General features: G+C 25.6%; 1 protein-coding gene and 1 pseudogene across 3 annotated transcripts in view; one reads left to right on the top strand and one right to left on the bottom strand.

Moving 5' to 3' along the window:
- The window catches only part of LOC149062218 (uncharacterized), a 510,544-nt pseudogene that overhangs the window by 176,275 nt on the left and 308,707 nt on the right, over nucleotides 1–25,562 (bottom strand). The window lies entirely within an intron of this gene.
- The window catches only part of LOC107170352 (CD151 antigen-like), a 50,287-nt gene that overhangs the window by 22,406 nt on the left and 2,319 nt on the right, over nucleotides 1–25,562 (top strand). For both annotated transcript variants that reach the window (XM_089219811.1, XM_015520447.2), the window contains exons 2-6: nucleotides 17,944–18,030; nucleotides 18,789–18,980; nucleotides 20,393–20,563; nucleotides 20,652–20,747; nucleotides 21,847–21,981. In XM_089219811.1, the coding sequence (XP_089075937.1) occupies nucleotides 17,944–18,030; nucleotides 18,789–18,980; nucleotides 20,393–20,563; nucleotides 20,652–20,747; nucleotides 21,847–21,981 (681 nt within the window). The remainder of the gene's footprint in view (nucleotides 1–17,943; nucleotides 18,031–18,788; nucleotides 18,981–20,392; nucleotides 20,564–20,651; nucleotides 20,748–21,846; nucleotides 21,982–25,562) is intronic.

Genomic DNA, 25,562 nt, shown 5'->3' with positions numbered 1-25,562 from the left:
ACAATCAATATTTAAAAAGAAAAGAAAAAAAAAATTATAACCGAAGGGCGAAGAAGTTACGCGTGTGATAACAACACGATTTGTTGAATAATAATTGTATACACAGGTATATAATAATAATAAATATAAAATGATAATAGCACAGATATAATATTGGTGCCTGTGCCGATACTATCATTATATAACAAAATTTAAAATGATAATGTTGGAAATAAAAATCTTAATTATAATTTTCGGCGCTGTGAAATTGCCAACACGCTCATTGTTAACAATGTTAACGGCTGATGGGATATTTTTCAACAACAGCTCAATTTTATAATAATCGTGTAAAATCGCCGCCTCCTGACCCAAACCCCGCGTGAACTGTAGGTACCTATGCCTATATCTACGTAACTGCAACGTATTATAGTGTGAAGTGTTATTAATTGTTATTATATTAAAATAACGTGGACGAAAAGCAGCGACGACGGATTATTGCCATTTTAATGCATTATTAAAATGCGAAAAAATCAGTGCTAGAGTAAGATCATTATAAAGAATAATATATATGTATATATCTATACAGCATAACATATTATAGGCACCTATAAAAAGTAGGTATAGATATTATAAATTTTAATACTAAAAACTCTATAGTATTGGCAGCTAGTGAATGAGATCATTGGTTTTCAAATAATATGCACATTATTGAATATTGCTTACTAACCTAGCCAGATTTAATTAAACACAAAATGTTCTATAATTGTACCTATTCTATAACAAATATTATAAAGTATCTATCTATCTTAATCTATTAAAAATGCCATATATTTTTCTTTATAGTAATCTTGAACAGAATACTATGAATTATCATAGTTACTAAATACTATGTACCTAACTATAATTTTAAACAATCATATTGAAGAAAAAATAATTCTAAATCGTAATACCTAAATATAATCTTTCTATAATTATTCATAGAGAAAAATTTTAGGTACCTACAGCAACTTAAAAATGTTCTTTGTTTCGAAATAAAAAAATTAGGATAAATGCAGAAAATGCAATACATTTATTTTATTATTATTTATTTCGTATTTAAAAATATAGGCAAAATTTGATTCAATTCAGGTTAGTTAATTTAAGTCTTCAATTCAAATTTTTAAAGGTAGCAAAATATACTTTTTCGACTGTAATTAATTAATTTATAATCGACTTAAATAATATTGTTAAGAGAACGCCACATCCGCATGTGTTGTCTCCATCGTACAAGTGCGTAGCATATCAAATTTTACGCTCAGCAGATCACATTTATATCCATGAGTTTAAATTTTAGAGTGAATTGACCTAGCATATAAATTAAAAGCAAGATTGTTTTATCTAGGGCACCTCATGGGCTTTATATTATATTTTAATTTTAAAGTGAGTTATGAGTATTATTAGATATACAAACAATTTACAGTTTAAGAATATTCACAACTTACTTTAAAATTAAGATACATTAAAAACTAAAATGTCCATGAGATATCCTAGGTAATAATTTTGTCATAATAGGTCAGTTCACTCTAGATTTAAATCTAACACTAACGAAGATAAATGTGATCCGCAGAGTGTTATATTTGTTATGTAGTGTAGTACTCTTGTACGACGGAAACAACACATGCGGGTGTGGCGTCCTCTTAAATGTCTTCTTTAATTGAAAGAAGCGTGGTAAATTTACCAATGTCCAGAACAATGTTCAAACCTGATTACCTGAATCAAACTATATCATTTGAGCACTACCCAAAGTGTTTAGTCTACATTTTTTTAAATTAATAGTATAAATATAAATATTTAAATCTTTGTCGTATTAAATCCATTGCCGGTACCCTCAAAACCATTTATTTTTAGAGGAAATTTGATGCAATTTTAAAATGTTTTCTTCTAGTAAATATGGTTTGAAATGCATTATCCCCTTTAAGCTATTTTCTTCAAGTAAATTCCATGAAATATGAATCTATGAAATTTCAGTCCGTTCCCCTTCGCTTTTCTTAACATTCGCTAAACTTTTTACATCACTGATAAAATAAAATAAAACGATTTAAAGGCTCAGTGCAAGAACCAGACAAGTCCTTCTTTGGATATTTTTCAAGAGACGAAAAAAATTGTATATTATTTTAACTAATTAATAAAAATAGTTTTAAGTCTTCAAAAAAGTATATATATAAGAGAATACATACCAAATTTTTGTTTTCCACTTAATGATCTAAAGATATAAAAATTTTGAAAATGTTCACAACACGGGCTTGCCTGTATTTTTGCCTTTTTATGTAAATTAAACTTGATAATTTCTTTTGTAAGTTTATGCATATGTCAAAAATACCTTTGATGTATTATATTGAAATTTGTAGATCAGTTATAAGAATACATTTAATTACAATCATCAATTTATTTCCATAACTTATATTTATGATAGCTTATTTTCACTCAATCAACTATGATCAACTTATAATGTGTTAAATTTAATTATTTAGTAAATGTACGAGATATTTTTAAGAACCTTGTCTCCACAACAAGTCTAGCTTACGGAGAAAATCATTTATATATAATGCTAATTACATTAAATAATTAAGTATAAATATTGTAATAATTTACATGTATGTATACATTTCTATTTTAAATGAAAACAAATAAATAATAATAATAATATTTATAGCTAACACAAAAATAACTTTGCCAAAATACATGTTGTACCAAATATTATTTAACTATAAAAGTGAAGCAAACAGCATTAGGTATATCAACACATTTATTTGAGTATAAAAACCAATGCGTTCTTAAATTGTATGTGTAATAAACTAATAAAAAGCAAAAATACAATGTTTCTTTAACTAAAAATTAAATAACATAACAATATTTCATATTTTTTATTATGATAACGCAGAATAGTTGTATAAAAATATTTAGGACCTCTAAATAAAAACATAAATAATATAAAATAATGATTATTGCTATATCAGTTTAAATAAAAAATTAACATAATTTTTTTATACATAACAATATTGTAATATTTATTTATATTTTTAGATTTTGAGCGGACGAGGAATGTATTGGTTTTACAATGATGTTTATTTCTTTTTCTTTTTTATTCTGTAAAAACTTTTTCTTCCTCTAAATTTGCTCAAAAGTATCTAGTGTATCATCTTTTCTGAAAGTTAATGTTCTTGAGCAGATCATTTTTCGATTTTCAAAATGGTACTCGAAATAAAAGCGGTTAAAGGAGAAAAACATACGATTTCACGATTTTATAATATTAAATAATTACAGACGACTTTTTTTTTGAACTTATAACAATATATAATTAATATAGTATAACATATCCTAGACTGATAAACCATCTCCACTCAGAATCGTTTTTCGTATGCAATGATATTACATCATTGAATTAAAATTTAATACCATCTATTACAGTAATCCATTTGTAACCTACTGTACTGCAGAGCGACATCCACTTACCCGCTTTTTTATGTTATCCTTATCATGATTAGCCTAAATAGTTGTATAAACATATTTAGAACCAATAAATAGAAACATAGATGATATAAAATAATAATATATATAGTATGTAAATAATATATAATATATTATAACTATTATATTTGTGATCCATAGTTGTATTCAATATTCACATCAAATCATTGTAGTTTTCTATAAAAGCTTTTGGTTTTAATATTTTAATACATTTCTCACTTAAAACAATTTCTAATTAGAAATTTAAAAAAAAAGGCGGGTAAGTCGTGGATGTCGCTCTGCCGTACAGTAGGTTACAAGTGGGTTACTGTAATGGATGGAATTAAATTTGAATCCAATGATATTATATCATTGTATACGAAAAACGATTCTGAGCGAAGACGGTTTATCTGTCTAGGATATATTATAGATTATTAAAAATTATCAAATCTTAGATTTAAAAGGAAAATTTTTATGAATTTCTAGTTTGAAATAATTTGCGAATTTTCGTGATTTTTTACATATGTTGTCAAAATTCAAACTTTGAATGCTTGTAAAAAAAATTGTGACTACGCATTTATTTTATTTTTCAATTGCTATTGTAAAAATATTATAAAAGCCATGTATCAAATTTTCAAATCTTAGATATAAAAGGAAATTTTTTTATGAATTTCTAGCATAAAATAATTTATGAATTTTCGTGATTTTTACGTATGTTGTCAAAATTCAAACTTTGAATCCTTGTAAAAAAAAAAAAAATTGTGACCATGAATATATTTTATTTTTCAACTGCTATTGTTAAAATGTGTTAGAAGCCTTGTATTAAATTTTCAAGCTTTTCTACCGTATAGATACATTTTTATCGATATTTATAGAAAAAAAAATAAGAAAGTTGAAAAATTAAAATGTCAGTAAACAGCTCAAAACAAATCTAAATATTTAAATATTCTCAAATATAGAAAATGCCTATATAAACATTCAGTGAAAATGTCAAGTATCTACGGTCATTTGTTTTAGACTTTTAGAGTTAGGTACAACAAAATAAGAAAATCACTAAAAAATGTGAAATCCAGTGAAAATCCAATGTTGTAAAAATTTAAATTTCAAATGCTCATAAAAATTTAATTTGAATTTCTGGTGGACTTTTTATTTGTGATAAAGATTGACAAACTTGTAATGAATCTTGTATTCAATTTTCAAATCTTAAAATTAAAAAGAAAAACTTTTATGAATTTCTATCTAAGATAATTTGAACATTGCCGTAATTTTTACGTATTTAGTCAAAATTTGAACTTTAAATGCTTATAAAAAAAATCGTGCCTACGTATTTTTAATATTTTTTAACTGCTATTGTTACAAGTTGTTAGAAGCCTTGTATTAAATTTTCAAGCTTTTCTACCAAACAAATAATTTTTTATCGATATTTATAGAAAAAAAAACTAAAAAAGTTGAAAAATTAAAATGTCAGTAAACAGCTCAAAACAAATCTAAATATTTTGAAAATATTATCAAATATATAAAATGCCTATATAAACATTCAGTCAAAATTTCAAGTATCTGCGGTCATTTGTTTTAGAGTTACACCAAAATAAGGAAACCGCTAAGAGTGAAAATCCAATGTTGTAAAAATTTAAATTTCAAATGCTCATAAAAATTTAATTTGAATTTCCGGTGGAATTTTTATTTGTGATAAAGATTGAAAAACTTGTAAGGAATCTTGTATTAAATTTTTAAATCTTAGATTTAAAAAGAAAATTTTCTATGAATTTCTAGCTTAAAATAATTTGTGAATTTTCGTGATTTTTACGTATTTTGTCAAAATTCAAACTTTGAATGCTTATAAAAAAAATTGTGACTATGCATTTCTTTTATTTTTCAACTGCTATTGTAAAAATATGTTTAGAGCTTTGTATTAAATTTTCAAGCTTTTCTGCCTAAAAAATACATTTTTATCGATATTAATTTTAAAAAAACTAATAATGATCGAAAATTTCAAATGCCTATGAATAGTTCAACTTAAATCAAAATTTTTTGAAAACTGCATGGTGGATAGAATATACATATATAAACATTCGGTGAAAATTTCACGTATCTATGGTCATTCGTTTTAAAGTTACATCAAAAACCAAAATCGATTTTGTCGAAAAATGAGTGAGCGTAAAATTTCCGTTTTTCCCTTAATTTTTAGTTTGTTTTTCTCGATTATTTAGAAAAGTATTAAGAATTTTTTACTTTTGACCCCCAAAGTACCAACTAGATTCACTTTCTGATCGAACGAGGTACTGAAGTAAAAAATTGAAGCTTTTTTACTGCCCCAAAACGTGATGACAGACACAAAAAAAAAACACACATCATGGTAAAATCTAAAAAAATTGTTCCTTTTATATCTTAGATTTAAAACTGTTATAAGTACAAGATAGATATCTTATAAGTTTGTCTACCCTTAACACAAACATTTTTATCGGAAAGTCAAAATAATTTTTAATGAGCGTTTGAAGTTTAAATTTATTCGACCATTGGATAATCACACATTCACACGTAAATTTCTCATAGAACAATTTTCTATTATTTTTTTTAAATCAAAAACGGTTAATAAGTTAATTTTTTTTTAAATTGTAATCATTTTAAACATTTAATAAAAAAATAACAGCTACTTGAAATTTCTACTAAATGTTTTTGTTAACATCTATATTCTATATATATATATATATTTCTATACATTATTTTAAAATTGTTTTTACACTTTTTAAAATATTTATAGATAGGTATTTGACATTTTTGATTAATTTTTTTTTGTTTTTCTTGACAACCTTTTAATAATTGTTTAAATGAATAAAGCTATGGAAATATTTACATAAAAAAACTACATGAATATATTTTGAAAGTTTTTAGCTACAATTATTTTCATTAGGTATACAGTGAAATATTAGGTTTATATCTTATGAATTATTATTTTCATAATTATATAAATATAATAGTGTTTAAGAATTATGAGATATAATAATTGTTGTAGTACCTATGACTTGAGATAAATCCTATATAATTCCCGAGGTCGTATAATATATTATATGTTTATCGTTAATATTTGATATTAATTTCAATCATTAACATAATAAATTCAAAAATATGCGACAAGTTATGTAACTGTGATTTAAATTTAATAACAAATGCATTACATCAGAAGCTGTAGCTGTAGCTATCCAAATTAGGTAATATGCAGGTATTATAGTTCAATGGTTGGTTTCACGTGGACATTTTAGCGAACCAGTTTTATGGCATGAACTACATTTTGCGTATTAAAGTAGTTTATATAGATATCAATAATTTGAATAATTGATAGCAATTGAAAAAAAAGTTCATTATGGAAATATAAAAGGAAATCTAGTTTATAGACATCGAAAAGTGATCGTCTTATGTACAACTGTACAAGCTTAGATCATATACAATGGATAAAGCCATCGGGCTAATTCTTGAAGTCAGAATAACCCAGATCCCCGATTGTTTGTGCGCATGCGCGTAATTTTGATTGGTTAATAAATTATCACAAAAAATAATATGATCATAATAAGAGTGAATAGTGTGACGTTACAAATTGTGATGATAACATGCATGGTTCCAAACAAACCGTTATCACATATTTCACCATAAGAAATACACGACATCTTTGAATCAAAACTTTAAACATATAGTTTAGTTCTTATAAACGCTTTCTTAGATTAGAACACGTTATTTTTATTTTTATTGTCTAATTTTTTAAAGTATAACCGAGTCTTATAAGTTATAGTCCTAAAATGTCTTCAGCTTTCAAGTTTCATCGAAAAGTTAAATTTATTAACGATCCGAAACTTTTGGCTAAAGGGGAGAATCATTTTGAGAGTGGTAATGTTCATAGTTGTAATTTTTTTCTGGGTGTTTTAACAGGTAGTGTTCATTCTAGCATGAAAAAAAAATTAATCAAGTTGAGGTAATTTAAACAAATAATGTAAAACTTCTTTTAAATGTAGATTGGTTCTAAGTATTTTTAAATTTTTAGATCCACCTTAATAATGAAATTATTGACTTTGCTAAGTGTACTTGTGCTGTTGGACAAACTAAATGCAGTCACATGACAGCCTTATTGTTGCATGCTCGAAAAAACATATCTGTAACCAATAAAGAATGTGCCTGGCACAAACAAAAATCTAATGACGATGATAGAATTTGTATTATGAATATCATTTATTTTATGCATGTACTACAGTTTAACGATTTAGTTTATAAATAACCATTCCTTTTATAGTAAAAATATAGGTAACTTAATTTTAATGTATACTCTCTTCCACAATCTACGTGGTCCTAAAAAGTGAGATGTGTTTCCAATGACTTTTTTTTTTTTTTTTTTGATTGAACCTGCAGTTCAAAAAATCCAGTTCCAGGTTTTTGTTTATTTCGTGAGTGAGAATATCTAATTGTTTTCTAGCGCTTTTAGTTTCGTCTACTACGGAAGTAATAAAATAAATGTCTATATTATATTACATTTGATAGGTACAATTATTGTATAATTATTATATATAATTGTACTTGGTACAATTAAAATAATTAAATATAGTGAAGTATTATACTATATTATTTTATTTACCAGATTTTCCAATTTTCATTGCAATATCTTTCCATATATTATCTTTTATGTTAATATTTCTATAATCTGTGGTTGCTATATTATATTATAATATTGGATTCTTTTGTACTTCCTGAATTAAAATTTCATCTTCAGATGGCAAAAAAACTAATTTCGACATGGTGTCGCCACGATGTTTCGCGTGTCTACTAGGTGTGTTACCCTGGCACCCCAAGGTCAAAATTTCGACTTGAAAACTGTTTGGTATTATGTTATTTATTATGTAACATTTTGTAACCGCAAAAAAAAATTTTGTAACCACATCAGTGCTCCGGAAAACGGCGTTACAATCTCCGGGTGCCAGGGTAACGTTACCCCAGAACACTAAGCATTAAATAATTAAAATTTCGACTTGAAAACTGTTTGGTATTATATTATTTATTATGTAACATTTCCGTAAAAACAGATGTTAACATGTCGCGCTTTGCAGACCGTACCTTAACTGTTGTATGCTATACCCATTTAATTGGTGACCACTCTTTTTTTTTTTTATATGCAATTAATTCTTTCTTATTTGTTCGTAAAAATGTAAGAAACATAATGCATTTTTCCATACATGCAATTTCATAAATATTATTTGTAAGGACTTGAAAATTATATTTAAAAAAAGGATACACAATTTTTTACTACCTATTTGTCACATTATGCAAGTTTTTTTATTTTTCACAATGCAATGTTCAGAATATTTAGATTAATTGTAATCTATTTGCAATATTTAATTGTAATATATTATTTAAAATGAATAACAATTGTGAATTGTTCGAAATCATTTAAGAACTAATACATTATATTATTATAAACAATAAGTAATTTGTTTACTTATGTATTATGTAGGTACTTATTACGTATCTACAAAAGCCTACGGAATATAATATTATAACGTTTTTTTATAGACATATATGTATAGGAAATATTTTTTTAATGTGTTAAATTGTAAAAAAAGATTTTGTGTAAAAATTCACATTTTCCCTTAATTTATTTAGTGTTTATCTTGGCACTTTTTGAAGCTACTGAGAATTTTAAAATCTTTAACTTCAGAATGCATAAACTAGATTCATTTTCCCACCGAAAAGCTACTGAAGTTGAAAATTGAAACAATATTTCCGCATGTAGTTATCGTAAACACTGACAAAATAAATAAAAAAAAACACACACAAATCATTGTAAAATCAATATATTTATCGCTCTGCTCAGAATCTAAAATGTATGTACCTACTTACTTTGATAAAATAATAAATTTTATTTATTGATATTTATTTTCATAAGGTTGAGAGTGATAAGTGACACAACATTTGTATTTTTTAAAACATGCCTAATTTTATCTTGATTTTTGACAATATTTTTTTTTTGGAGAACAAGAAAATAACCTTGTCAATCTGTTGTGGTTATAAATACAACGAATTATGTGTCTAATTTAACTTCATCACATACTCTTTAAACATTTTCCACATTTTCCACATTTTGAATTTTATTTTCTGGGTACAGTGTTAAAATTATTGGTTTTATAATAATGTATCATGTGTTTAATGTTTTTTTTTTATTGTTTTGTATCTGCAATCATTTTTTGTTGCAGAAAAACACTATAGACATTTCAAGTTGAAATGTTGTCTAAAAATAATGTTTTAAGTTATTTTACTTCAATAAATATTATTTATAGAGAATTGAATCTTTGGAAAATTTTTATTTACTAAACACAATGATATTTTCAAAATATTTAGTTCAATTTTAAACTTTTTATAGTGAATATAATATTTACACCATAATATGGTATAGTCGTATAGATGTACACGTTAATAACAACTAGAAACATTATGTTATGTATTTATGTACAACATATATTATATTATGTGAATTGTTTTTGAAAAAAAATTATGCATGTGTATTATAGATACTGCGAAAATATAGAAAAATAAGCTATCAATATTTCAACATTAATACATAGGCTTTAAAATATTCTTAAAAATATTGGCCATCTCTGCTCGTAATTGATTTTTTCTTTTTTTGTGTACATCGATTTACTAACGAATTAAAATTAGCATATGCATTAAAATGACCTACTCAATAACGTGGTACACTGAACACTTACCATGAAGCAGCTGCTAGATTTCTATGATTTTTTTTTTATAAATTGTACTAATCGGGTGGGTGTCAACTGTCCGAAAATCATATGTTCGAAAGTCATGTGTTCGAAAATGTGTGTTCGAAAGTTCATGTCATCGAAAAATTGTGTCTTCGAAAAGTCATGTGTTCAATAAGTCATGTGTTTGAAAGGTAATTTGTTCGAATAGTTATGTTTCAATTGTAATAAAATATCAGAAAGTTCTTCGACCATAAAGAATAAAAAAAAAACTATAATTTACATACTTAATATGGGTAATTTAAATTTATTTTTATTTATTTACTGATATTATGTATTATTATTTTCATGTATTTTGTACACATAAAATGGTAATAGTTTATGTACAAAAAAAAATTTTTTTTCAACAAAAAATATATTTCACAAATTTTTTTTAAAGAACCTTTAAATTTGTTTATTTGAGGTACTACTTTATTTATACACAATTTTTTATTGTAAATACATATTATTATTAATTTATAGGTATTTACTATGTATAATTTAGATTTGACTGATTTGGGACTACGTATGTAGTACGAAAATTTGGATATTCTAGGGACTGCAATAGCCTATACGTAACTACCCATACTTACTAATAACCAATTATAAAATGTGATTAAAAAGAAAATGTACACCACTGTCACCTTTGGCCGTATAGGCACTTTTATGTAGGTACTTAAATATAAATTTATAATATTTTATGTTTCCTTGTAAAATGCATTGTTAGTGCCAAGGAACAATTATAAATACACGAACATGCGTCGAGTTACGATTATCATTTCATTAATGTGTGTAATTTATACGAAAGTATTTATTGTGGGTACTTACATACTTATTTAAGTTTAGACGCTCCTCCGGAAGCAACGCATAAAATATATTTGCTTGTATATATGCGTTACAAACACAACGCATGACCCTGGTGGTGGCCTGCTGCACGGTGAACCAAGATTCGATTGCTTCTGGCCAGTTGCAAAATGAGACTTTACAACATTTTACATTTATTTTTTCATTTTGATTCGTTTTCCGAACCACGGTGACGACAATAGCTATTAGATACCTATTTATTATTATACAGGGCGATTCTTTTAAGTGGGTACACTAATTATCTCAAAAAGTATTTACTTTTTTCAAAATATTTTTTTTACATGGTTTCAAGTTGCTAAAAAACCAACGCTTTTATTAAAAAATTATATTTTTAAATATTTTTTATCCTTATTATTTTTTAAGTTTTTTACTTTTTTAAATGACAACATATAGTTTTAATTTCATATTCCAAAGCAGAATATTTTTCTAAGTATTTTGATTCATAAAAATCGAATTTAGGGCTAGTAGTTTTTGAGTTATAAGTATTTAAAGTTTAGATTGGCAGAGTGGAGTGGTACGGGGTTACCCCGCAAAATTTTTGTCCACTACTCCGCTTGTCAAAACTTTAAATACATATAAAGTCATAAACTACTAGCCCTAAATTCGATTTTTATGAATCAAAATACTTAGAAAAATATTCTGCTTTGGAATATGAAATTAAAACTCTATGTTGTCATTCAAAAAGTAAAAACTTAAAAAAATGATAAGTATAAAAATATTTTAAAATAAAATTTTTTAATAAAAACGTTGGTTTTTTAACAACTTGAAACCATGTAAAAAAAATATTTTGAAAAAATTAAATACTTTTCAAGGTAATTAGTGTACCCACTTAAAAGAATCACCCTGTATAGAAACGGGCACTGTCTGTCGTCCCAAGGTCTCTATCGTATATAGTACCTACGGTCGTTCGGCTTTCATATTACTTATTATTACGCCTATATAACACACTCATTATAGATTACGATGTTAAACTCAAAATGTGGGTGACTATAAAAGTTAGAACGAGTGACTTCTCGTATACCTACTATATACAGTCAATATTATATAGATTGTGCGTGATATCCGGCTGGCCGTCAAACCTTATATATAATTACTTAATACTTATATTATAATGACTATTGGCATAATATTCGAAAGCTTACTTTCGGGATGGAGTCATGGGGAACTTTTAAAATGGGTTAGGTGTTAGAACCGTCAAGGCATAATAACTGTAGGTATCAAATTTCTACTTATGCAGTTTTCATACATACCTACTGGCGCAGCAAGTGATTCGTCAACAAAAATGTATCGAATACATAAAGTTTGAACTGTTAAAACCTACTTAGGTGAAAAGAACAGAAATAGAAAATTAAAGTCTATCATCAAGTTTCACTAATTTTTAACTAAAAATACATCTATCCATTAATGAAATATGAACACCACACAATTTTTACGATATCTAATAAATTATGTTAAGTATTTAATTGTAAATATCTATAATATGTTTAATGTAGGTATTTAGTATAAACTATTTATTAGTACGAGTTGGAGATAATAACAACGTCACAACATAATAATATATATTATATTACAAACAATATAAACGTTCACCAATCATAATTGTGACGTTGCTTAAGTATAGACAATGCACCTACCCACAATGCAATAAAAGTGAATGTGGCAATGAAAATGCTATACGACATGATTTAACGAGGATTTTTGATACTTTCAAGGATTCTAGTTTGGTGATTTTAAACGCGCGCAAGACTTATCAGCGCATTTTTGGCATGCGAAAATTAATTTTACTTTAAATAATATAATATATTGTTTTAATATAGTATGCGCCTGCTGTACCTATCTATTTATCTTTTTTTTATGGTTTCATATTTTTACAACCGTAATAGTGTGAAACGCTTAGTATAAATAGGTATTAGTATGTATATGTATATGAGTACCTATATATTGCATATTAAATTTCGTTTATTTAAATTTTAGTAAATTTTTAGCACAAGTTATTTTTGTCTTGGTCAAAAACACATCTTGCTTAAGAAAACTTCATGAATTTTCAGATTTGGGGTGATGTGTAAATTTCGTAAATTTAAAATAGTTATATTTCTATATGAAATTACACTTTCAATATTTGACAACTGAAGGATGACTAAAGTGACTAAAACTTTAAATAGCGCGTGATTTATGCATTAGTGGTGCACATAATGGGAGTTTTATTAATCGAAATTTAGTCATGCTGGTGATTTTGAACCTACGGGAAAGTAAAATGTACTGATACTTGATAGTTATAATTATACGTATTGTATGAGTTGTGACTCTGCTTTAAACATTCAATTTCAAGCGGTCTCACTACTAATATTGCGGGTGACAGTGTTTGTACGATTATAAAATTGTATTAACGATATAATAATATTAGATATTAGTATGTGAATAAGCATAAAATAATAATAATATTATAGTTGATTGCAACAATTGATGCTGATGCAGTTAGGTACTACAATTGTAGTTATTTATATATGTGTAAAATAACTCGTGTCATATATATTATATATTATATATATATAATTGCAATTTTTCATACCTATTCTCAAATTGGTGAATTGGTTATTAATGTTATTATAATAATTAATCTATATCAATTGAATGCCCGTTTATATAGTCAATTAGTTTAGTTAATGTTTGCAAATTGTGTAAAATGTTTTTAAACAATTCGTCTAATATATTACATTTTTACACCCTTAAATTTAATTCTTTTTATGTAGATTATAGGTATAGGAAATATAAGTATATTTCATAATATATAATACCTAACTATATTTACTTAAATTACAAGCACAATGGATTATATATAAATGTATAAGTACTTATACATATATTACGGTAAAAGTACGAATACCGGTTAAACCTAGGATACACAACATCGTTTGGTCAAACCCCGAATGATTTTTGTAGTTTGGACTTTTACAAACGAGATTTGGTAAATCTTAGGATAAACTATCAGTGTTAGTATAAGTCCAAACATTTTTACCAAGGTTATTAATTATTATTATTATTTAAGTATATTAGGTAGGTACTACATCAATGAATAATATATTATTAAATACACACATATTTATATTATTGTTACGTATATATTATGGCAACTAAACTGCGATCGGCTTTTATATTAACTATCATAATTATTGTTATTTAAGTATTGACTTTGGGAATTTTCATTTCGACTTTTATATAATACATCATGCTAATGGGAGACCTTGACATGTGTACCTATATACTCAATACTCATACGATCAAATCACTATAATACAATAAATAAATAAGCTAAAAAGGTACCTAGGTATGTGATAAAAGCTGTTCCTAATTAATATGTCAATTTTTGCATAATTACTTAATATAAATAATAATAAAATAATATACTAACACTACAGTAATAATATTATGTAATAATTATATAAATTTGTTGTCATTATAATATGCTGGGTGATTCTTTTATCATTGAACACTCATTATTTCAAAAATTACTAATGTTTTTGAAAATATTTTTTTATATGGTTTCAAGTTGTTTAAAAACCTACGTTTTTGTTAAAAAATGTATTTTAAAATATTTTTTATCCTTATCATTTTTTTAAGTTTTTACTTTTTGAATGACAACATAGAGTTTCAATTTCATATTCCAAAGCAGAATATTTTTCTAAGTATTTTGATTTATAAAAATCGAATTTAGGACTAATAGTTTATGAGTTATAAGTATTTGAAGTTTAGACAAGCGGAGTAGTGGACAAACAGTTTGCGTGGTAACCCCGTACCACACCACTCTGCCAATCTAAACTTTAAATACTTAGAACTCATAAACTACTCGTTTTAAATTCGATTTTTACGAATCAAAATACTCAGAAAAATTAAAACTCTATGTTGTCATTCAAAAAAGCAAAAAACATAAAAAATGATAAGGATAAAAAATATTTTTAAATACATTTTTTTAATAAAACGTTGGTTTTTGAACAACTTGAAACTTTGTAAAAAATATTTTCAAAAACATAAGTAATTTTTGAAATAATGATTGTTAAATGATAAAAGAATCACCCGGTATAACAATAATATTCATAAAAGATAACCTGGAAGAAGCTCTAATAGTCCACAGCCAATCAACATAGAAAAATTAATTAATTATTTAAAACAAACTGAACTAGGTATACCAACTAATTTAATCTAGATATACTTCAATTCTTTTTTTCTTCATACTATTATTATTGTTATGTATATATTATTGTTAATTCTTCATACTTGTGTAAAAAAATATTAATATTTAAGGCTTTTTGTTTAAACCTTTGTTGTTGAGGCTCAATTAAAATAATAATAAATAAAAAATAAAAATAAAAATAATATAAATGTGTGTATTTAATATGTAGTACCTACCTAATATACTTAAATTAAATAATAATAATTAATAACTTTGGTAAACATTTGTGTAAAAAATACTTTCAAAAAACCTTAATTATCTTTGAAATAATGAGTGTCTTCGTTAAATGAATAGTCTGCCATTCTAAAAAATATTTTTTATAAAATTAAAACAATAAACAATATTTTTAAATATATACAGAAATTATATTTTGAGTTCGATAATTATAAATTATTTTTTTTTTTTAAATAATAAGACGACCTATAAAAAAAACAGGCAACGTAGTTGAGCCTTTTAATAATAACTGTAAACGAACATGTTAAATGGATTCTAATATTATCTAGTCAATTTCATAGGATTTTTGTTATATTTTAATTTAAAAGCGAGTTATAAGTATTTTAAAATTGTAAATTGTTTTGTATATCTTAATATATGTATAACTAAAGCAAAAAATCAAAATATGACGAAAAATCTTATGTGATTGACTAGATAATAATCTTACCTTTAAATAAATTGTATAAGAGGTTAATTCACTCTAAATTTTAAACTAACTGAGCTAAACGTGATCTGTTGAGCGTAAAATGTGTTGTGCCTTGTGCTACGCACTTGTAAGATGGTGACAATACATGTGGGTGCAACGTCCTCTTTGTCTTTGAATTTAACTATTACTAATAAACTAGAGAGGTATTTCTTTAAAATATAGTGTACCTAGGGGGGTAATTATATCCACCACCTGTTCTTTACATCGATTATAAAAGTTGCGTGTTATACTGTTATACTTTCAGGTTATAAAATTGGAAATAATTAACGGAAAGTTGACGACGTTAATATCGATACAATATTTTAGTGTATTTCTTATTATTAGATGCACAGTAAGTCCGTATGTTACAGGCTATCACCAATAAATTATTATTGCACGATCATCGATTAATATAGAACAGTCGTAATATTTATTATTTAAATAAATCCAAAGACCTCGTAGGGGCCATGAAAACGGTCTAGAAATTTTTTTCCTCGTTAAAACGTGTGACACGGAAGACCGCCGCAGCCGCAGTCAATTCGTCATTGCATTCGTCAATTCACGATGTAGCATGAACTGTAATACTATTATAGTCTATATTTATAGTTCATAGCTGACGCCGCTTTCTTGAGGAATGTCCCTGAGCATTATATTATTGTAGTCGTAGATCATTTTATTTTATTTTTTTCATAACTTTTTGTTCGATGGAAAATATAATAATCAACCGATCCGCCACCTGACAAACCTTGAAATTTCACAAATTATGTCTTAACTTGAGTCTAGAGACGTGTTCCATTAAGTATTATTTGGTATTAATGTTTAAATTATAAATATGAACCTAAACATAATATCCAAAAATTTAGGTACTTAGGTAGGTAATTGATCTCACAACGAAAAGTTATTAATCGAAACAGTTGTGAACATTTTATCAAATAATTTAAAAATGTATGGCAATCTATGGTTTAAATATTGTATTGATCGTATAATTAATTTATTACTGGATTAGTTTTATCTAAATATTAGAATTAAGTTAGTATAGGTACTACAAATAAAAAAACACTGATGTAAAATGTTTAACAAATATACCTATCATATGTGTTGCACTGCAATAAATGACTAACTGACAACTAAAATGTATTCTCTAAGGGATTTCAGTGTGATATATGTTTTTGGGTCTAGGCTAAATTAGTGAAACAATTAACTGCAAATTTTAAAATAAGTGATTATATATAATAACGAAACTGAAGTTTTTATAATTTCTATTTTGAATAGGTTCTGTCAATTTTAATATAGTACTTGGATAAATTTCAAAACATATAAAATTATAAAACTATAACTAATAAAACTCATTTTACCAGCGATTTCTGGCGCAATCAATGTAGTATACCCAGTACCTACGGACGTATCGGGTTAGGTTATTGACTCGTTGTCAATATGGTATCTTATATATAGTTACTATTATAACTATTTTAATATTATAAATATAGATAAGATTGTCTACTAAGAATTGTTTTTCAAAAGTATTATCACTAAATGCCTAATTTTTCAAAAAATTATTATCACTAAATGCCTAATTGTTTTTTCAAATTTATTTCTAATTGTATATTTCCCCTTTTTTTAAATTGGCTCTTTTTATTTTCACCATTATTAATTCACGGTTATTGTTTCGCTATTATGGTTGGATTAATTTATGTTCTTTCTCTGACTCGCGGGAGACTAACGTAAAATCGTGTTTCTTATGATATTTGAGTAATCGTATATTGAATTCATCTATTAAAAAAATTATAGAGTGTAATATTTTAAAATAAAACATCGTAATTATGTTTGTTTTACCAACTCCTAGTATAAAAAAAAATCAAACTTATTTTTATCTGTACCACATGTCAAATATATTAATAATTGTTTAATAGTTTTATATTTGTTAAATTCAACAGGAATCCAAAATGGGGTTCGGTTCTAAAGACGAGTGGTGTGGATCCATTGTCAAGTACAGCATGTTTTTGTCCAATTTTATCATATTCGTAAGTTACGCATTATTCGTTTTAATTACGAATTACTATTTGTTTGTTTACGTTAATGATTTTTAACAAACTATACATTCGTTACTTCTGAACATTATTTTATTAATATTATATATACTATTCGTCTATACAGTAGTTTGACCCAAAGTTAAAGATTTAAATTATTTTTTTGAAAAAAATTCAAATTGCAAAAAGAAAACAATATTTGTGATACTGATAAACTTTTTAATAAAGATTTATTTTTATTTTTATTGATGCAATTTTTGATTATCATGTTCTTATGTACTTTAAATAATAATTGAACGAGACTAAGTTGAATTTAAGAGTTTAAGATACTCACGGTTTTTAATAGTATCGAGTACATAATTACACATTTTACCTACGCTATTTCTGGGGGATGTATAAGTATATCATTAACTCTTAATAAGTGGTTGAATGTTTTTAACATGTATAAATTAAAAAGATAAATAAATTAAATTGCACCAAAATTTATTAAAAATATTCAGTTCTATTAAAATATGAATTTAAATATTAGCATAATACCAAAAGTATTAAATTTGTGTTCATTGAACAAATTAAAATATATTTTTTTAATATTCCTATTTAAATACATCTCCAATAAAATGTATGTCTACTGAAACCTCATTAAATTAGAAAACCCATAAAATAAATATACATTAATATTATATATAGTGTATACAATGTGATTGACTATAGTTTATAGAACGCATTCAAGTTTAAATTAAATTTGTTTGCAGATTGGAGGCATTGTATTGGTGGCCATTTCAGTGTATACGCTGTATGATAAATCATTCATCAAAGAACTCTTGGGCACCAACTTGTTCACAGGAGCCGTGTATATATTAATCGTGGCGGGCATTTTGCTGTCACTTCTATCGTTCTTGGGATGCGCTGGCGCTGTCAAAGAAGTCAAATGCATGCTGTTGACGGTATGAAAAATAGTAAAATATAATTAAGTCACACGTGACTTTTCATTATAAAAATAAGTGTTTGAGAAACTACTAATCAGATTTAGAAATTTCAAATTTATATATCCTTAAATATTACACATATGTTATTTTATAGTTTTGTTAGTTATTAGTAATAATTCCATATTAGTAGTTAATACCAGTTTTTTTAATTTTAATTTATATTTTTTTTATAATTAAATTGTATCAATATGAATTAGATACCTGAACATGTATTTACTTATACATTTTAATAACAGTATTTTAAAAATTTATAAGTAAATACATGTTCAGATATCTTATTCTTATTGATACAATTAAATTACAAAAAAAATATAAATAAAAATAAAAAAACTGGTATTAACTACTAATATGGAATAATTTTAAAAAATCCAATATAGAACCCATATAAAATTACCTACTTTTTCTATACAAAATGTTTTCTGTTTTTAATCTCATTAATATATTGTTTTTTTTGTTTTATATAAAATTATATAGCCTTGTTAATAACATAAAAATTTTTATTTGATACTTCATGCTCATGATATTAATAAATATGAAATTACATTTTTAGAGTTAAGACTTACAGATTAAGCCAATTTAATATTATTTCAACGAAAACAATACTATTTTTATTGATGTAAAATTGTTATCAAAAATAATTGATAAAACGAACCATGTGGTATTTAAATACAAGTATTTATATTATGTTAAAAATACTTTTAAAAAGTATTCAGAATAATTAAAAAATCTTTAAAAATATTGTATTTAGAATACCAAAAAAAAATATACTTCAAAAAGTATTTTAATACTTGTATACGAGTACAAATACTTTACAAGACTGCTAATTACTAATAACTATAACACTTTATGATATTTATTGTATTGATTAGTTAGTTATAGAGAAATGCCATAACCAAAGTATAGGAATCGATAAAATAAACATTTGGTAAAAATTTCAAGTTTCTATAGTTATTCGTTTTTGAACAACAAAATAAAAATATTGGTTTAAGAGAAATCATATTCAATGTTGTAGAAATTTGAAATTCAAATGCTTATAAAAATGTAATTTGACTTCCGGTACACATTTTTTTTTTTTGATAAATTTAGATAAACTTATGAAGAATCATGTATTGAATTTTCAAATCTTTGATTTAAAAAAATAAATTTTTATGTATTTATAACTCAAAATAATCAGTAAACTTTCATGATTTTTTACGTATTTTGTCTGAATTCGAATTTTAAATATTTATAACAAAAAATTTTACAGTATTTTTAATATTTTTAACTACCGTTGTAACAATATTGGCAACACTGGGGAAATATCCTCATTGCCACCCTCAATGACAGTATGACATATCTAATTAAATTATTTATTTATTTTTGTTTTGTAGTATTTCATAATTCTGTTCATTATATTCATCGTGATGCTCGTCGGAGGGATATTATGTTACGTGTTCAGGCAAAGGGTGCAGACGACTATGCAACAAGAAATGCTCAGGACCATAAGGTTTTACGGCGATGACCGGGCCATAACTAGAGCATGGGACGATCTCCAAGAAGGAGTAAGTCGAGATTGGATAAACACCGTTGATGATTTCATGAAAACCGTTTTTATATGTATGGAATATATATTTATATTTTATTGTTAAGCTACACTGTTGTGGAGTCACGGGCTATGATGACTGGAGGCAGCATAGAATCGGCGGAATCATTCCCAGCAGTTGTTGTCAAGAGATTAACGGAAAGGTGAGGATTGCGTGTATTACAATGTATCATGTAAATGTATTAAAAATTAACCATACATTTTTTTTAAATAATTCAATAATTTTGTGAATGTGTGGAGGTTTGGTGAGCTAGTTTATACGGACTGCAGCTAATCTAAGATTTATATTCAAAAATTCTTTAGTTTTTACTTTTCTGTGAACGTATTGTGTAAGTGTGTAATGTTTACACTGTAGACGTAAGTATGTATTAAAATTGTGATTTGTTTTTAAGTTGGTTGCATGTCCAAAATTAATATTATCAGCCCTAGATCAATGATATCAGCATTTTCCATTTGCATGGATCCTTTATAGTTAGGCCTCCTCTATATAATAGATTATTAGGTCCCCTGTTTCCCAAACAGAATTCTGGCTATAGCACTTGTGGGTGGGGTAGATGTTAGCAAGCGATTTCCATGTCCATTAAAAAAAAAAAATTATATCACCTCCCACCAATTTGATAATAATAAACAACTACTTATCGTTAGATAAAACCAAATCATTAAATAAAATCTCAGTATATTATCAATTCAAATAGAAATCTGTAGAGAGATTAAATATCGAGACCAGCCAGTATACTTTATTTAAATATTTAGCATGTGCGCTGTGAACAATTTAGTGATTTAGAATTGATATTTCTACTTATATAAAAATGCATCGTATAAATAATATCACAAGGGTTCTGTCAATGAAAAGTCTCCCTCCTCATTTTAATCATGTCCTGTAATTGAAGTCATTGTTTATGTATTTGCTTATTTTAAACACGTTACAGATTGTAAATATTTATTTTAAATAAAAATAATTATAATATCGTGTCATATAATATTAAAGTTTAAGAATCTGTATAATGATAACACTTTTGTATTTGTTCAATGACTGGGTAAACATAGTTCACATGCATATGTGATTCACGCTTATATTTTTGATGGGTCACATAAAGTTTTGGAATATTTACATATTTCAAAAATTTTAAATATTTAATATTAGATTATTTGAAAATATATACATATAAAAATAAAAAGTATTATATTATATATGAATAAATTAGCATAACTGGTGAAATAATCATGGCTATTTTTTAACAGAAACAACCATGTAATCTGAGTTTCCAAGCGAGCCTACAGATATATAATACCGGCTGCCTGAACGTGACTACTGCATTTATGAAGGACCACGCGACTACAGTCGGAACCGTTGGTATAGCCGTTTCACTGTTTCTAGTACGTACCTATAATATGATATTTTTAATATTGAAACATATCAGTGGTTGAATTGGAAAATAAAATAAAGGTAGACTTTAAATGAAGTTGAACAATTAATCAAATTAATTTAATAGTAATCCTATTCCTTGATGAATATAATAAAGGAGTAGGTACGCTATAATTTGAAGAAAAATGAAGAGTAGCTCAGTCCCCCTGCGTCCTCCCACAATTCAACCACTGAAACATATTGTACATAGATAATATAAATACTTAGACGCAAATTCGTTTTAATCATGTATAATTATTTCATTTTTGCATTGTATTATAGAAAAATGTGGGGCAAAGTAGACACTTCATACATATTTGATAGGTTAAATAAATAACTATAAATAGGTATATAATAATTAATTTAAATAGATACATTTTTCCAAAAATTTATTACAAATGTAATGAAGTTTTATCCACAAAGATCATTAATATTTTAGTTCTAAACAAATATTTAATTATAATATTTTTTCTTAAGAGGACGTTACACGGGAATTTGTTGTCTCTGTCTTACAAGCGTGTTAGCATACAAAATTTCGCTCATTAGATAACATTTCGCTTCGTTAGTTTGAAAATTAGAATGAATCGACCTAATATTATGAAACTTAACGTTAAGAGTTTGAATCTGAGTTAAAACAAAGTTAAAAGCGATCTGCTGAGTGTAAATTTGTTATGTTACCCATTTGTAAGACGGAGACAAAAAATTTCTGATTAGGATATTACCTATGTCCAGGGCCGTGTTAAGCTATTTGGCGCCCAGAGGCACTCATTTTTAAGCGCCCCAGCCCCCCTCTCTTCTTAATATCATCCACTTCTTGACTTCCTCGCACGTTATTTAGTATTTCAGATATGTGAAAAAGTATAGGATGATTTTTTTTTGGAGACTCAAAAAGATTATCATCTATATTTTCAATTGACTGATGATCTTGATCCCTGATGTTGATTTGACATAAAACAAATAAAACTGAAATGGCTAATTTGGTAAATTTTAAATGTACCTTATCAAAGATTTAATGGGTAATAAGTTTATGAAGCTATCGCCTATCATACAGTTATAATGTTGAAAACTTTATCTTAACTTAATTTAGGTTAAATATTTAATAAAATTGCATTACATAAACAAATTTTTATATATATATATATAAGATATATAAAATAAATAACATTTTGACAAAAAAAATATATATATAATTTTAGATTCTGAGTGAACGATTATTTTATTTTTTTATTTTTGTGTCTGTGTACACGATAAGTAATCGAAAGTCTATTTTTCAAAATATTTTAATTTGTTTTGAACTGTTTAGGGAAATTTTCAGTTTCCAATTTTATTAGTTTTATTTTTTCTATGAATGTCAATAAAACTTTATTTGTTGAGTAAAAATCCTTGAAAATTTAATACAAGGCTCCTACTATTTTATTGCAATGACATTTGAGAATTATTAAGAATCCTTAGTCACTGTTTTTTTTTTATTTTTATAAGCTTTTAAAGTTCAAAACTTGACAAAACGTGTAAAAATCACGAAAATTAGCATATTATTTTGAGTTAAGAATTCGTAAATTTTTTCTTTTTAAATCAAAGATTTTAAAATGTAATTCAAAATTCCTTATAATATTATCTACCTTTATCAAACAGAAAAAAAAAAAATGTCTAAAAGAAAGTCAAACAAAACATAGTTAGTAAGTACATTCAACACAAATTTTGAACTGCAGGCAGTGGATCATCGAAATAATTTTCAGTTTTCGAATATTCAGATTCATCTAAGATGTAAATATATAATATAAATAATTGTCATATTACCAAAAAATTTGATTTAATATAATGATATTTAGATGGTATTATTTATAACAAAAAAGGAAAGATGGTTACAGCAGTAATTTATAATTAAGAGGGATTGATACTAGTATACTATCTACATACTTGTCAATCTCGTTGCCACACACAGATATAGATAAAAAAATAGATTGTTAACTAGTGATATTACGTGAAGTTATTATCCACCATTTATAGTAGGTCAAATGCATGCCAAAATCCCAACAAACTTTGAATTATTGTTTGAAATATTTTAAATGTATTTTTATTTTTTTGTCATTGATATTAATTTTTGTAATTTTGTCACAATAAATTATGAAACTATTTTATATCACAACATGTAAAGATATTTATGTTTTTATATTAGGTAAATAATATTGTTTTAATTTGTCAAAATACCTATACACCTACTAACTAGTTAAGAAACTGTTCCTTTAAATATAAGTACCTAAGTGCTACTAACAAATAATGATATAATAATATAATTTATTGGTTATAAAATAGTATCTACAGAATAGTATTAAAATACACTTACCAAATTTATATGTTTATATATTATTTTTATAAATTATAAAAATAACATGAAATTATTCAATAGATCATTAACCACATTTTAAATTAATTAGACAATAATAATTTTTAAATTATTTAACAAATGTCAAATAATAAAGTAAATTTGTTACCTTAAATAATAAAAGATATTTTAAAACATTTATTTACTATTGTTTAAAAGAAATCAGTCAATTCAATGATAAATTGTGTTATCAAAATTATAACATGATAAGATACAAATTACCTACTAGTAATGGGGCGGATGTGTGGCTTCAAACTTTAAACTTTCAAACCTAGCAATCTAGTTTATTATCTATATCTGTGTTGCCACGTGTGACTGCGTGGTAAAATAGTTTTGCAATTTTGGCATTTTTGCAATAACTAAATCATCTTTCTGGACATTTTCTTTGATTCTTTTTCTATTTTCACTGCCACTAGATTTTTTTCTCCAGATGCATTCATTATAAAGTAGAAAAGAAAAACTGTTATTAGGTAGATAAAAGTTAAAAATGACATGACTAAAATATAAACGCTTAATGCTTATTGCTCAAATAGTCTTCGGTTATGTTATGTGCGAATGTGCGATCTGAAAACTTATCAATTTTACTGACATGTGTCAGCAGATGACGTAATTTATTTGTTTATCGAAAATAAATATAATCATAAATGTCACTTATCATTATTTTATTATCGGTACGACAAAAATATATTTTTAAATATATAACTAAGGAAGTAATCATCGTAATTTTTTCATTAAAATTTCTCAAGCTTTCAATTTCATGCACTCCTTGATTTTACCAAGCTGCGGTGCCCGGGGGCAAATGACCCCTTTGCCCCCCCCCCCCCTTAACAAGGCTCTGCCTATGTCAAGTGTTTGAAAGTCATGTCTCGTGTATAGCGTATAGAGCAAAAGGAAACTGAAGTCAGCGTTGAACACCTAGTAGCAAAATCAACGACCATTTCCAAAAAAAAATTAATGACCATAATATCCGACTAAAAAATATATTATGTAAAAGATTAGAACAGGACTCTGGTGTGATATAAAATAATTTCTCAAGGCGATTATTTAAAATTCAAAATGTTTACAATAATAAAATTTTTCCTGTGTTTTAACACAAATATTTTAATTCACATATAATATTTTGTTAATTCAATCTTCATTTTTTTTTATACTATGATTTTCATGACACTT

This window comes from Diuraphis noxia, unplaced genomic scaffold, assembly GCF_037042655.1.
Source record: "Diuraphis noxia isolate RWA-SAM2 unplaced genomic scaffold, SU_Dnox_SAM2 contig0001, whole genome shotgun sequence".
Classification (NCBI taxonomy): Eukaryota; Metazoa; Arthropoda; class Insecta; order Hemiptera; family Aphididae; genus Diuraphis; species Diuraphis noxia.
The sequence above is the reverse complement of the archived record's forward strand: the minus strand, read 5'-3'. Positions and strand labels throughout refer to the sequence as shown.